Source organism: Poecilia formosa, unplaced genomic scaffold (genome assembly GCF_000485575.1).
Source record: "Poecilia formosa unplaced genomic scaffold, Poecilia_formosa-5.1.2 Scaffold6, whole genome shotgun sequence".
Classification (NCBI taxonomy): domain Eukaryota; kingdom Metazoa; phylum Chordata; class Actinopteri; order Cyprinodontiformes; family Poeciliidae; genus Poecilia; species Poecilia formosa.
The window spans coordinates 2766822-2778608 of NW_006799945.1; the positions used below are offsets into that span (position 1 = coordinate 2766822).

At 38.4% G+C, this 11787-nt stretch overlaps 1 protein-coding gene and 1 long non-coding RNA gene across 5 annotated transcripts; both read right to left on the reverse strand.

The window, feature by feature from the left end:
• Positions 1–857: 857 nt before the first annotated feature.
• Positions 858–6579, reverse strand: stard7 (StAR related lipid transfer domain containing 7). 4 transcript variants are annotated; one of them, XM_007567130.2, is made up of 9 exons: positions 6479–6579; positions 5623–6204; positions 4447–4610; positions 4305–4354; positions 3405–3515; positions 3212–3294; positions 2989–3088; positions 2812–2896; positions 858–1761 (listed from the first exon to the last, which is right to left on the reverse strand). In XM_007567130.2, the coding sequence occupies exons 2-9, from the start codon at positions 6072–6074 to the stop codon at positions 1574–1576; spliced, it is 1233 nt and encodes a 410-aa protein (XP_007567192.1). In that variant the 5' UTR covers positions 6075–6204; positions 6479–6579; the 3' UTR covers positions 858–1573. The 4 variants fall into 4 exon arrangements, with proteins under 4 accessions (XP_007567192.1, XP_007567220.1, XP_016534870.1 ...); XM_007567158.2 differs by having other exon boundaries at positions 858–1095; positions 1621–1761; positions 5623–6543; XM_016679384.1 differs by having other exon boundaries at positions 6495–6530.
• Positions 6580–7663: 1084 nt separating this feature from the next.
• LOC107838103 (uncharacterized) lies at positions 7664–8449 on the reverse strand. Its single transcript, XR_001664167.1, has 3 exons — positions 8357–8449; positions 8043–8127; positions 7664–7961 (listed from the first exon to the last, which is right to left on the reverse strand). It is a non-coding gene; the product is annotated as an uncharacterized LOC107838103 (long non-coding RNA).
• Positions 8450–11787: the final 3338 nt, after the last annotated feature.

Here is an 11787-nt window from a genome sequence, read left to right on the forward strand (position 1 = left end):
ACATTGAACAGTAGCAAACATGTTTTATTGAGTTGAGATTTTCACATTTCAGTTTGATTACGACAGACTGAATCTGAAACAAACATTTAAATTTCAATACATCAAATTTCTCTTACCTTACACTACTAAGTTTATTTAAAAAGCAGGACATGCTTCACCACTGAAGTAAATTAAACAAATTCAGGATCAGACTTTGTCACAAAAAAAGAAGCAGACTGAATTACACTGAAACAAGAGATTCACTCAGATGCATCAACTACAAATTGTGAACATAACAATTTAGTAGAACATGGAGGGCTTTGTTAAACACCATGTCGGTGCCAGTTTAACAAGCTGTAAACAGTTTAATTAGGCAAGGTTTCAGTCCACAGCATGTGGTTCACTTTGTACATTCATTAGAGACCCTGCATACAGCTCATTTTAAACATCGATGGAGAACACTATGACGTTTCAGTAGAACCTGCATAAAAAAAGAAAATGTATAATTGAAACTCGGGTTAGGTATTGTGAAGCTTTTTGCACATAAAAACGATAAATGTGCCAGACCTACAGTAAAGGAGAAAACCACGTAAAACAGAGTGAAAACAAACTAAACAGAGAAATGCAAAAAACCAGATTCAAAACGAGAACTTAAATATACATCCAGACAAATTGTCATGTGGCACGGTCTACGCAGGGCACTGCTTTGTGTGTTTTTGTGCAACCTCTTCACTACGACCACTTTAGTACCTTTTCTAATGAGGATTTATGCGGTTTTTGTAAGACACTATGCCTCTACTGCTGAAAGACTGCAATATCTTCAGAAGGCTGGCAGCTTTGAACACTGAGATGACTACAAACTCCTGTTTATCTTCTTCAAATGTAAAAAAAAAAAAAATCTTTTTTTTTTTTTTTTTTTACATTTAACCTCTTATCCTGTAAAATGACCCTATTGTGCAGCAAAAAAACTACAACCTCCTCATCCATGAAATGCAGGAACCTCTTGTGAAGCGTTTCTCACAGCGGCCACAGTTCTTCATCAGGCAGTGGGTTCATTGGGTCAAGGCCTTGCATTTCAGTGATAAAGTCCACCAGGATTCAGTCATATTCACCTCCCTGTATCAAAGTCAAGACAAACCACATGACTTTCCATGGAGCTTTGAAAAAAGAAGAGAGAGAGAAACAGTGCTTTGGCAAAAGCCTCTTCACAAACAGGAAAGCTGGCTGGATCTTATAGTTACAGAAGACACGCCACTGCCAAACCATGATGAGAGACACACGGCAGTGGCTGAATACGAAAACTGTGCCACCGTCATGGATGGCACCTTGTAATGCCATCCGTCATATTCTGGCTGCCTCATTCACAAACAGTATAACGGCATCTACATGTGTCTGCAGGTTGGACTACAAACCCCTTAACTGTCATGAGGACACCGGTGTCCTTATGGCCCCGCTGACTTGCATGTGGGTGTGTTTGGGGTGACAGTTAAGGGGTTCTTTTGTAGCAGTACCCTAAAGGTTTCATTGGAGGACTTCAAACAGACTCGAGTGCAAATTAAAACATGCCAGAGTTGACTCCTGGACGACTTCCATCTCAAGCGTAGATGTGACCGGGACCACCAGTGTGTGTGTTTTCAGCACCTAGGCGCTCCTGGCTCGGCTGACGGCTGGACTCGCTGGATTTCCTGGATTTGATGACGCCGGTGTAGTCGTGAATCCCGACCTCCAAGTTCTTGGCCCGCAAGGCGGCAGTATGGAGCTTCTCTAGAAAGTCTGGCATACCTGGCAGGGAGTTCACCAGCAATTTTACTCAGGAACATATGATAAATATGCAACTAACTCAAAAAAAACACACACAACTCTCCAACATAGATAATAAACATGGACAGGGTTCCTATAAAGTTGCAATTTCAAAATTCCAGGATTTCCCCCAATTTTTTTTTAAATATTATTCAGCTTCTGATATAGGTATAAAACTTTTGAGGTTTAGCGTCAGTGTTTTTAAAGCATTGAAAGTTTTAAAACTGGCACAAATCCATTTTTAATCACCGGAGCGACGGCCAAGTGTTGAGGATACAACACTGTAAACAGGGTTTGCACACTTTTCAAGAATTTCCAAGGTAAGTTTTCAAACTTTTCCCGCGCCAAACAGATCCTGTGCTTGTTTGTCTAATGGGAGAACAGTATTATACTAAGTTTTCATAACATTATTATCTGCAAAGAAATGCCCAAGTCATATTTTGTTAAGAAAACATTTCCCTAATCTCAATGTTTTGAGAAAAACTAAATCTCAAGATGGTTTAGTAACAGTTTGATTATAGTTCAGCATCCTGAAATGGGATTTCAGGTTAACCTTGTTTTGTCATGTAACAATTATCTACATGATGTCAGTTTTTATGTTGTTGATTACAGCTTACAGCTGACAAAATTATGAGTTCCCAGTCAGGTTTTTGGCACAATACCAATTTAGTTACGTCAAGATCACAACATTATGAACTCACTTTGTTATAACCTTAATTAGGTTAGATTAATTGTCACTGCATATTATTTTTAGCAGTAAAATAAGATTAATAGTGCAACTTTGCTATACTGCACTGTTGGGTATGATCAGTCTGAATAAAGACTAACAGAGCAGAGAAGAGTCTAGAAACATTTGCTAAATAATCCATCTTTGAAACCCCTAAAATCTACTTTTCAAGACAGTGAAGGTGGTTATTTCAGCTCCGTGTCTGAAATGGGTATATTAAATTTATTTTAACTGAATGTTTATATACAGCTAACAAGAGTTAAAAGCATAAACTGTAAGTTTAGGGCAGTAAAAAAAGAGCTCACCACTTGACACCATCCAGCTCACACAGTAACGAGGAAAGACGGTCTGTGGATCATCACTGTAGGTCAGCAAGTAATCAAAACCATTCTGTGAAGGAAAATGCGAAATCAATACAAAACTTTAAAAACACATTTTTTATAAACTTAAAATAACTGAATAATTCAAAACTGATTACAAACCTCATCAAAGGACTTATGAGGACGAATGACCATCTTTGACTGGTATGACTGGACCCTCACAAATTCTTGAGTCTCTGGGACTCTAGGATGCTGCACGGCTCTACACAAAACAACAACACACACCAAGTTACGAGATACACACATCATTCGGTTTGTTTGTGTCTGTAAATGTACGAAACACCAATCAAGTTTACAATTGGATGCAAATATTTATGAGCCCCACCTGGATACCAAGACCATCATGTTATTTTCCACGTCAACGTCATACCGCCGCACATAAACATAGTCTCTTGAATACAACGGGTACTGTGAAGGAACAATAAAGACACATTTGTTTCTAAAACTGAAAAATTGTGGTCATTTTTTTTGTTTCTAATACATAAAACATTGTGTGGAGGATAAGCAGCAAAACTTACTGGAAAGTGTGTCGCCCAGTGCACAACTTCGGAGCCCGTGTTGGCGTCCCTGTCAACCACTTCAAGCTTGATGACCAACGAATCCCACTTCTTCCTGTACTCAGTGTCCAACTGAGGGAAAGGGGGAAAGTGTCAGTAAATACAGAACAAGCATTTATGGTTTACAATAACCTTGTGATACAAATTTTGAGCAAATTTTTAAAAGATGTTGCGAGAAAGAAAATGCTAATTAAGTGTGTTTACATCTACGCGAATCAGTCAGGTAATGTAAAGCGTAATTCCGTTAGATGCTGCTTACGCATTGCTATAAGAAAAAAAATAAATAATTCAGACTTCCGTGCTTCCAGTACGACACAAACCCACCAGTGGATGAGAGCGTACCGCCCTGAGGTAGTGCTAAACATTTTTGTTCCAAATTTTAGGCTTTTAAAACTCTGAGGACATTTCAGTACAAAACATTATCTTGGCTGGACTTTATTTTAATAATCAACAATTATTGAAACAGCAGAAGTGGAAGTTGACATTTTATTCAACAGTGTCATAAAGGAATATTATATAGATTTATTGGCATCTGGACTAAAATGAGCTACAGCTAACAAATCTAAAACACTTAAAACTTGTAAAATACAGCCAAGTGTTACCTTTACTGAATACAGATTATTCTTAACACAAAAGGGAAGCAAAGAGTAAAGCTGCTTTTTGTATTTTTGAAAGAGCTGTGGGGTTATCGTCACTTAAATACCAAACAGCGTAAAAAGCACTTTTGGAAATTCCTATGACTTGCAAAACATTTTTCCAAGCCCATCTTTTTTCTATGAGCTTCCAATTAGTAGTTCCAGTCGACTGCTCTTCTAAATGTGACAGACTAAGTGGAACATAATGAGATTAATGAGACTTTACCTGTACATTGAAGAACTGTCTTGGTGTGACATCGTTGTAGGAACCCAACACTGCAGGAAAAAACAAGAACAAAAATGCCAACTCAGATTGTTGTCCTACGTGCCCATCAGAAACTTGGGTGTCAGATAGCAACCACGCTGACCTCTGTATTCATAGAGCTGGGTGTCGGAAATTTGCCTCTTCCACACTTTGATATCCTTCTTGTCCACCACAACTTCCCAGCCACTTTCCTGGTACGCGGCCTTGTTGCTAGATGTCGTGCATAGCTTTTTCACAGCTTCCATGGCTTCCAGCTCGAGTCCACATCTTTAAAGAAACGCCAGTGTCAAAACAGGATTAGCACACAAGTCAGAGCTCACACGATAGCTCACGGGGAAATCAATCCAACTCAGTGCAGGTTGCAGTTACCAATTGGTTACATGTAGGCATGGGCCAGTAACAGGTGTCAATGTATATTAAGGTTATAATAAATACAGAATTAGAACAAATTTTTTGTCAAACAGTTGCTACAGTCCTGAAAATAAAATGCCAGAGAACACGCTAGATTAGCTAGTTTCTTATAGCTGCATAAAGTTTCATAGATTACTGCGAGTGTTACCATCTTGCGGTAAATGCTGCCCTTAGCTGATTTATATCAGCTGTGGACAGCAAAAGTCCATCCAGAGGCCAATTTTGTTGGCAACAACAGCATGAATGCAAGAACCTGAAATATAATAGCCTCCAAAATATTGCTTCAAAGGTCTCCTTTGCAATTGGAGACCTTGATCAGTGAGGACAACACTTTTATATTATGTCCGGCAAGTTAAGGAGTTACTATCAGCTTGTGTTACTTGTGTTAATCTCAAAAGAGCAAAATATTCAGCACAACAGTTGAAACTACAGTAGTCTATGCAACATACTTGCCATTTCACTTAAATGTGTTAGAATTGAGAAATATATAAACATATTATTAATCATTTTATTTATAATGCCCTTTATATCTCCAATTGAAATCTCAAAGGGTACAAATGACCTCAAATAATATGTTAAACTATCTCTGTAGCAAATCGGCGCCTTTTTTCTTATGAATAAAAATAAGATGGCCATGCTACAAATTATTTTACAATTATGTAAATACCATGCTATTTTTATTTTTTTTTACTGAAGGTAATCATACTCTGGGAATAAACATAGAAATGCATTGAAACTAATGTCTCTAGCTACAAGATTTTGCAACGAGAGGGCAATTTATTTGTCGGAGTGACTGTTTTAGTTCCCTAAAATAGGATAATGTCTCTCCATCCCAGCTGTCCATGGGTGAGGTGCAAGGAGTTCTCACCTGCGGATCTCCTCATCTTGTATCTTCTCACTCTCCCACAAGAAGACCCCAGCCAAAGCCGCCACAAGCTTCCCAGTGGGGGCGTGATTGCTCTGAAATCTGCGCCAAATGTTGCCAACCAGGGTCCACCTGGTTCGCTCGGAGTACAGGTTGGAGTAAAGCTCGCCCACTTGGCAGGCCCGCCGGAGCCTTTGACCGGTCACAAAGCCACAGTGGTCAGCAAATATGGACAGCAGTCCCTTCTTTTTCTTCTGACCCGAGGCCCTGTTGGAGCCCACACCTGCTCTCTGGAGCCAGGAGAGCAGCAGGCCCAAGTTCCTGCCCAGCCTTGGGAACCTCTGGAGTTTCTCCATGCCTTCCTCCACTGTACACCCGAGAGACCTGCTGCTCTGGAGCCGCATTGTATTGACTCCGATCTCGCAGATGGGACGTCGGGGCACGGAGTGAAACATGACTGACAGCTGTGACCGTGTACAAGGTCCCAGAGATAAATGCCAATGGCAGGACAGCGCAGCAGCAACGTTACCAAGCTAACTTTTTAAACAAGCCGGACGTTCCAAAAAGAACCACCATAGATTACCCCTGTGTGTATAAAGAAGCAGGGTTTTAGTTAGCAGTAGTCATAACTTCACTCTGGTAGCAACTCTTGCTGTCAACCCCTGTGTGAACACGCTACATGTATCGTTAGCATTAGCTAGCAGGCTTTCATACTAACTATTTCGCCGCAAACAAAGGAACCCAAACCCCTCTGACGCCACTCTTATATTCGAACTGAAACATAAAAATGTGCAACATAAACTATATGATCACACCAGACCTCTATAAACCTGGTTATCTCTCCTTATGACAGACTCACGCTTTCCAAACTCTACCATCTCATTTGACCTCCTCTTCCTTTCGTGTCTTTCACGCCCACTCCTAAGGCCCGCCTTCCTGAGCGGAAATTAGCAGTATTCGGCATTTCTGATTGGTCGAGAGGGATGCCCGTCAAAGCTTCAGGCGCTTAAGTGCCAGCATTTTTGTATGTCCGCTTCTTCCCTCAAAGAAGGCTTTCCCCATCAGACTGAACCTGGATCAGCTTGCTTGTCCCACGTTTTCCTGCGAACACTCATTATTAAAAAAAAAAACTGAAGCGGAAATTTAAAACCTGATCCAGGATCGGTGTTTTAGAAAAGCAGAAATGACAAGATATAAAGAGGAAGTGAAAGTCGCCCTCAAGTGGTACAGTTAAAAAACAAAAAAAGTCTGTAGCCAACATTTACACTATTGTACAAAAATATAATCGTATAGTACGAATGATTTAGGGTTGTCATAGTTGCCGTAAAACGTCAAAACTAAAGGTAACAATAATAAACAAAATAAAACATATGAAATATTAACCACACACTTTGCTGCTTTCACAATCCGCGTCATTTTAAATCTATGAAAACGCTTGCAAACATACAGACGCGAGTAGGGAGACGCACATCCCTGCCGAACAGCGTCAGTAGGGATAAATATAAGACGAACGGTAAGATCAGACATCATGGATCAGGAGAGCAACACAATACATAAGTTAAGAAAGCACATGATCCAGTCACTTCATTCCTCAACCATCTCCTGAAACTGTTATGGTGGAACATTATGCTATGATTGATTCAGCTTCCAATTGTGCTTTTAGTAAAATATTGTTTGATTGATTGCTTAGGATGTTAAGTTTGAATGATGAAGTATTTGCTATATAGCCAATTAAGGTTAAATCACGATTTAAAGAACAAATTGTGCTAATACATCAACAGTAAATATTGTGAAGACAAAACGTTTATTTCTTTTAATATATATACTTTTTTATTTAAAACCTTTGCTTGGGGTTGTGTGTTTTATTTAGAAATGTTGATATTTTTGAAGAATACAGTGTTCAGTGATTTGGATAACCAAAGTCCCATTAAACAATAAGACAGACAGCAGACAAATGCTGTTACATTTAATTTATTACACCTTTTGTTTGTACCTTAAGAAGAATACATTAATTAAGAGAAAGTAAGTTAGTAACCCCATCCACACTCCATGCCACTTGGTGTCAGTATTGTACCAATGTCAGCGATCATTAGTGACAACCAGCATCATGACAACTAGAAAAAACCGGTCATTGAGACAGAGTTGCAGAGAAGTTTGATGCAGAGTTAGGCTATAAAACAATACAACAAAGATTTTTGACAAAACACAGAGCGGTCTTCATTTTGTCACCCAAAAATGGACAAAAACAAGGCACAACTACAAATCTTCTTGGAGTTGGAGAGCAGAAGAGCTCCCTCGAGTTACATGTTAACTATGCAGATCCACAGCTCAGGTGGGAGAATCTGGTGAGAGAACAAATTTTAGACATAAATCTGCCCTTTTGTGAAAACTGAAACTCCACATCCTTCTCGCCATCACGCTACCATATTTGTAGCAGCATGAAGCTGTGGATGTGGTTTTCTTCAGCAGAGACAAGGAAGGTGACCAGAAGTGATGGGAAGACAAATCCTGAAAGAAAATCTGTTTAGTGACTGCAAAAGACTAGACTGGGGCAGTGGATTGTCTTTCAGTAGCATATTGACTAGGAATACTGCAAGATGGTTTAGATCAAATCATGTTTCAGTCAGAACTGAGAAAAAAACAAATCCAACTGAGAATCGGTTGCAAGAACAATATGTTCTCCATCCAAGACTGAGCTGCACTTTTCAGTCTCTAAAAGTGCAAAGTAGAGATATACCCCAAATATTTCCAGCTGATTTTGCAGTGAAAGACAAATCTTGCAAATGCATTCCACCCACTTGACTGATTCTTAATAGAAAATAAGAAAATGTTGTATCCTCTCACAAAACAAACATACTCTTCTGAGTTGGTATACCACACATAGTTCCAATAAAATACACAGATGTTTGTGGTTGCAACGTGTCAAAAAAGAAAAAACAAGATGGGCGTGAACACTTTTGCAAGGACCTCACTGTGCTGACCAAAAATGTAGTGTCTGAGCCTCCTTAATTGTAGAAATCATAACAACACTCCCTTAAAGGATATATAACAGAATGTTATACTGGATACCAGTAAATAATTTCTGCAAGTCATGACTCATCAGTGGAAGGGGGCAGAATCATAGATATAGAGACCACAGGATAACACTCAACTCTGTCTGACCCCATTACAAAATTACAAACATTCCAAACCAAATTAACTTGCCCTGTTCAATAAGAGTAGCAATAATATTAAATCTTTATCAGATTTAAAGGAGTTTCTCCTATTTAAAATTTAATAAACAAGCTCTGTTAACTCCTTTTAGACCTAAACTGAAAATATTCCTACAAAAGATATGGTTTACGTTCGGTTACATTATGTATGTAAGACTAGGTATAAAATCAAACCCTTGTGTTTATTTTTTTGTAAAAATAAACAAACAAATAAATAAATAAATAATAAAATAAACAAATAAATAATAGTAATTTGTTCATATCAAAATTGACCTAAAGCAGCAAGATAGTAACAATTCAATTGTTGTTACCGTAATATGCGCCAGGGGGCGCCGTTTCATTTACGCAGTAAATGAGATTCATCAAAGAGCATTTCTAAAGTTAAAAATTAATTTGCAATGTAGATAACTTGCACCAGAAAGTTCAGCTCGTCGTATGTGAGTGACACTACTTTGATCTCACTCAAAACCTGACATTTGCTCTATATTCTACATTTACAGTCCCATGGAAAGTATTCATACTTTTTAGGGGCGTGGGTTGGATTTTGTTTTCGTTTTTTAAATTTTTCTTAGTTATTTCAAAGTCTGTTGTATCTGATTTGGATTTTATCTACTTGACCTACATTAGCACGTAATTGCATAACTGAAGCAAAGTTATGTTTTATCAATTTGCTATCTGAAATTTATCTCCCTTCATCTTCTTTGGAATGTAGCTCTGCTCATACTGGATGGAGGGTATTTTCAAATATTAATCTTCAAAGATTATCAACTGACTTTATGTCTGGACTTTGACTGGGCCATTCTTTTTCAGAAATATGCTCCAGTCCTCGAGCACTACCATCCTGTAACTTTTAGATGCGTCTCTGCTCAAACACACCTGGATCAAATAAACTGCTCATTTCCAACCTATTGCACAGAGGAATGAATGCTGTTGAGGGAATTCAGACATTTTGGAGCAGAGGTGAATCTAAAAGTTGCAGGATGGTAGCCCTTGAGGACTGGAGTTGGTGACCCCTGATCTAAGCCATCTGGCCATATCTTTAGGGTTGTTGTCATGCTGGATGGTGAAAGTTTTCTTTGTGAACATAAATTGCTAAGTCTTGCTACAGATTCCTGGACTTTGAATGGACCATTCTAAACATGCAAATATGCTTTGTTCTAAGTGAGTGGTTCACAAAGTTGGGATAAGAAACCTACTTGGGGTCATAAAGTGTTGATTTCTGAGATTTTAATTAATTAATTTACTCTGCAATAATAATTGTCTGCTGAACCAATAGACAGTCACAAATGTCTGTCACTATTATTTTGTGGGTATAAAAAATTTGGAGACCACTGATCTAAGCCATCCTATTATTGTTCATTCAATTCTTTTGCTGCCTCTAGCAAGTTTTTTTTTTTTTTCCTGGATTCTTGTGCCATCCAGGTTACCATCATTTCTGACCAACTTTGTTGTTCCTGTTAAAGCTTCCCCAAAGCATGATGCTATCACCATGTGAAAAGAAACATCACGAGAATGGACTCTGTTTATAAGTAGGATTACTTGGAAAATGACTAGATTTTAATTGGGTGTATCAAAATAAAGGGGGGGCGGGGAATTTAAATATAAAACACATTTTTTTCAATTTCTCTTTTACTATTTTCTTCTCTCTTCACAATTAGTCTATACTTTCAGTTGCTTTGTTATACAATATGTTCTCAAAAGCATTTGAATCTTGAATTTATAATGTGAAAAAATGCTGAAAAGCTTAAGGGATATGAAGATTTTGTAAAGCATCCTTACAAAATTAGCTTCATCATTTCATGCAACAAACAATCAGGTTAAATTAAAGCACAACATGCATTTTGCCAAAGAATCACTACTGCACTAAAAGACGTGACCAGAAAAATAATGAAATTAGGCCCTACAGTGTTGCTTGAGATCATGTGTTTGTTACTCAGGCTGTGGTGGATTTCAGCATCATAAGACTGTGAGGTTAGTGTTAAGAAACACAGTTTTGAGTTTGTGCCCTTGTTTTTATAAAGTCTGCTTTTCTCACTGACCTCCGGTCAAGGTAAACAAGAAGGTTTCACAAATCGGTTAATTGCTACGTTGAGGAAAGGTGGGAGCTGAAGAAGACACTAATTATATCTTTAGAGATTATGGACGAAGTTCTGGAATTTGCCATTATAAAACCGTAAAAGTTATATTGGAGAGTTCATGTGTTATCGCCATTCCTCTCATTCCGGTGCTTGGAAATAATTGCAATTATAACCCTTACTTTTGCATAGATAAAGCTGCCCTGATCCCCAAAGGTATGATGTCAATAAACAATGGGGGAAAGTAGACAAATAGTTAAACCCAAACACAAAGGGCCCTTTTGATCCACTGACAATAAATCAGCCCTGTGTCTTTTTGTTCTACCTATTGAGCAATGCTTTTATGTGACATAATGCATCTCTGTTGACCATATATAAACCAGCAGTGACCAAAGAAAACAACTTTTGTTAGAGTGAATGTTGTTATCATTTCCAGCTGGACGCACTTCAATGAGTGACAAGTCTTCTGTAATGTGCCCAACATCACCGGCTCAGACTGTTTTCCTGTTTTGTTTCGTCGTGACATTGTTTTTCCATTTTTATGGAAACCAGACTGTGACGGGCTATTCTCCAGAGTTTTATGTGTGGAGGCATAAAATTTATGATTTCCTTCTTAACCCTTGTGTTTACAAATGGGGTCCAACTGACCCCACACTCGTAAATGTGTATCATTTGCCACAGTCCTCCACGTTTGCCTCAGTCCTTGCACGCACAAGGGTTAAATCATTAAAACACCTTTGGTTTATTTGGCATATGCCGTACGTGTGACAAAGACAGAACAACAGCCAACATATTTACAATGTGACTCAGAGAACATTATGTTTCATTGCCAACATTATAATAAACAACCCAACCTATCTTGTGTCTTGTTTTTCAGGTGT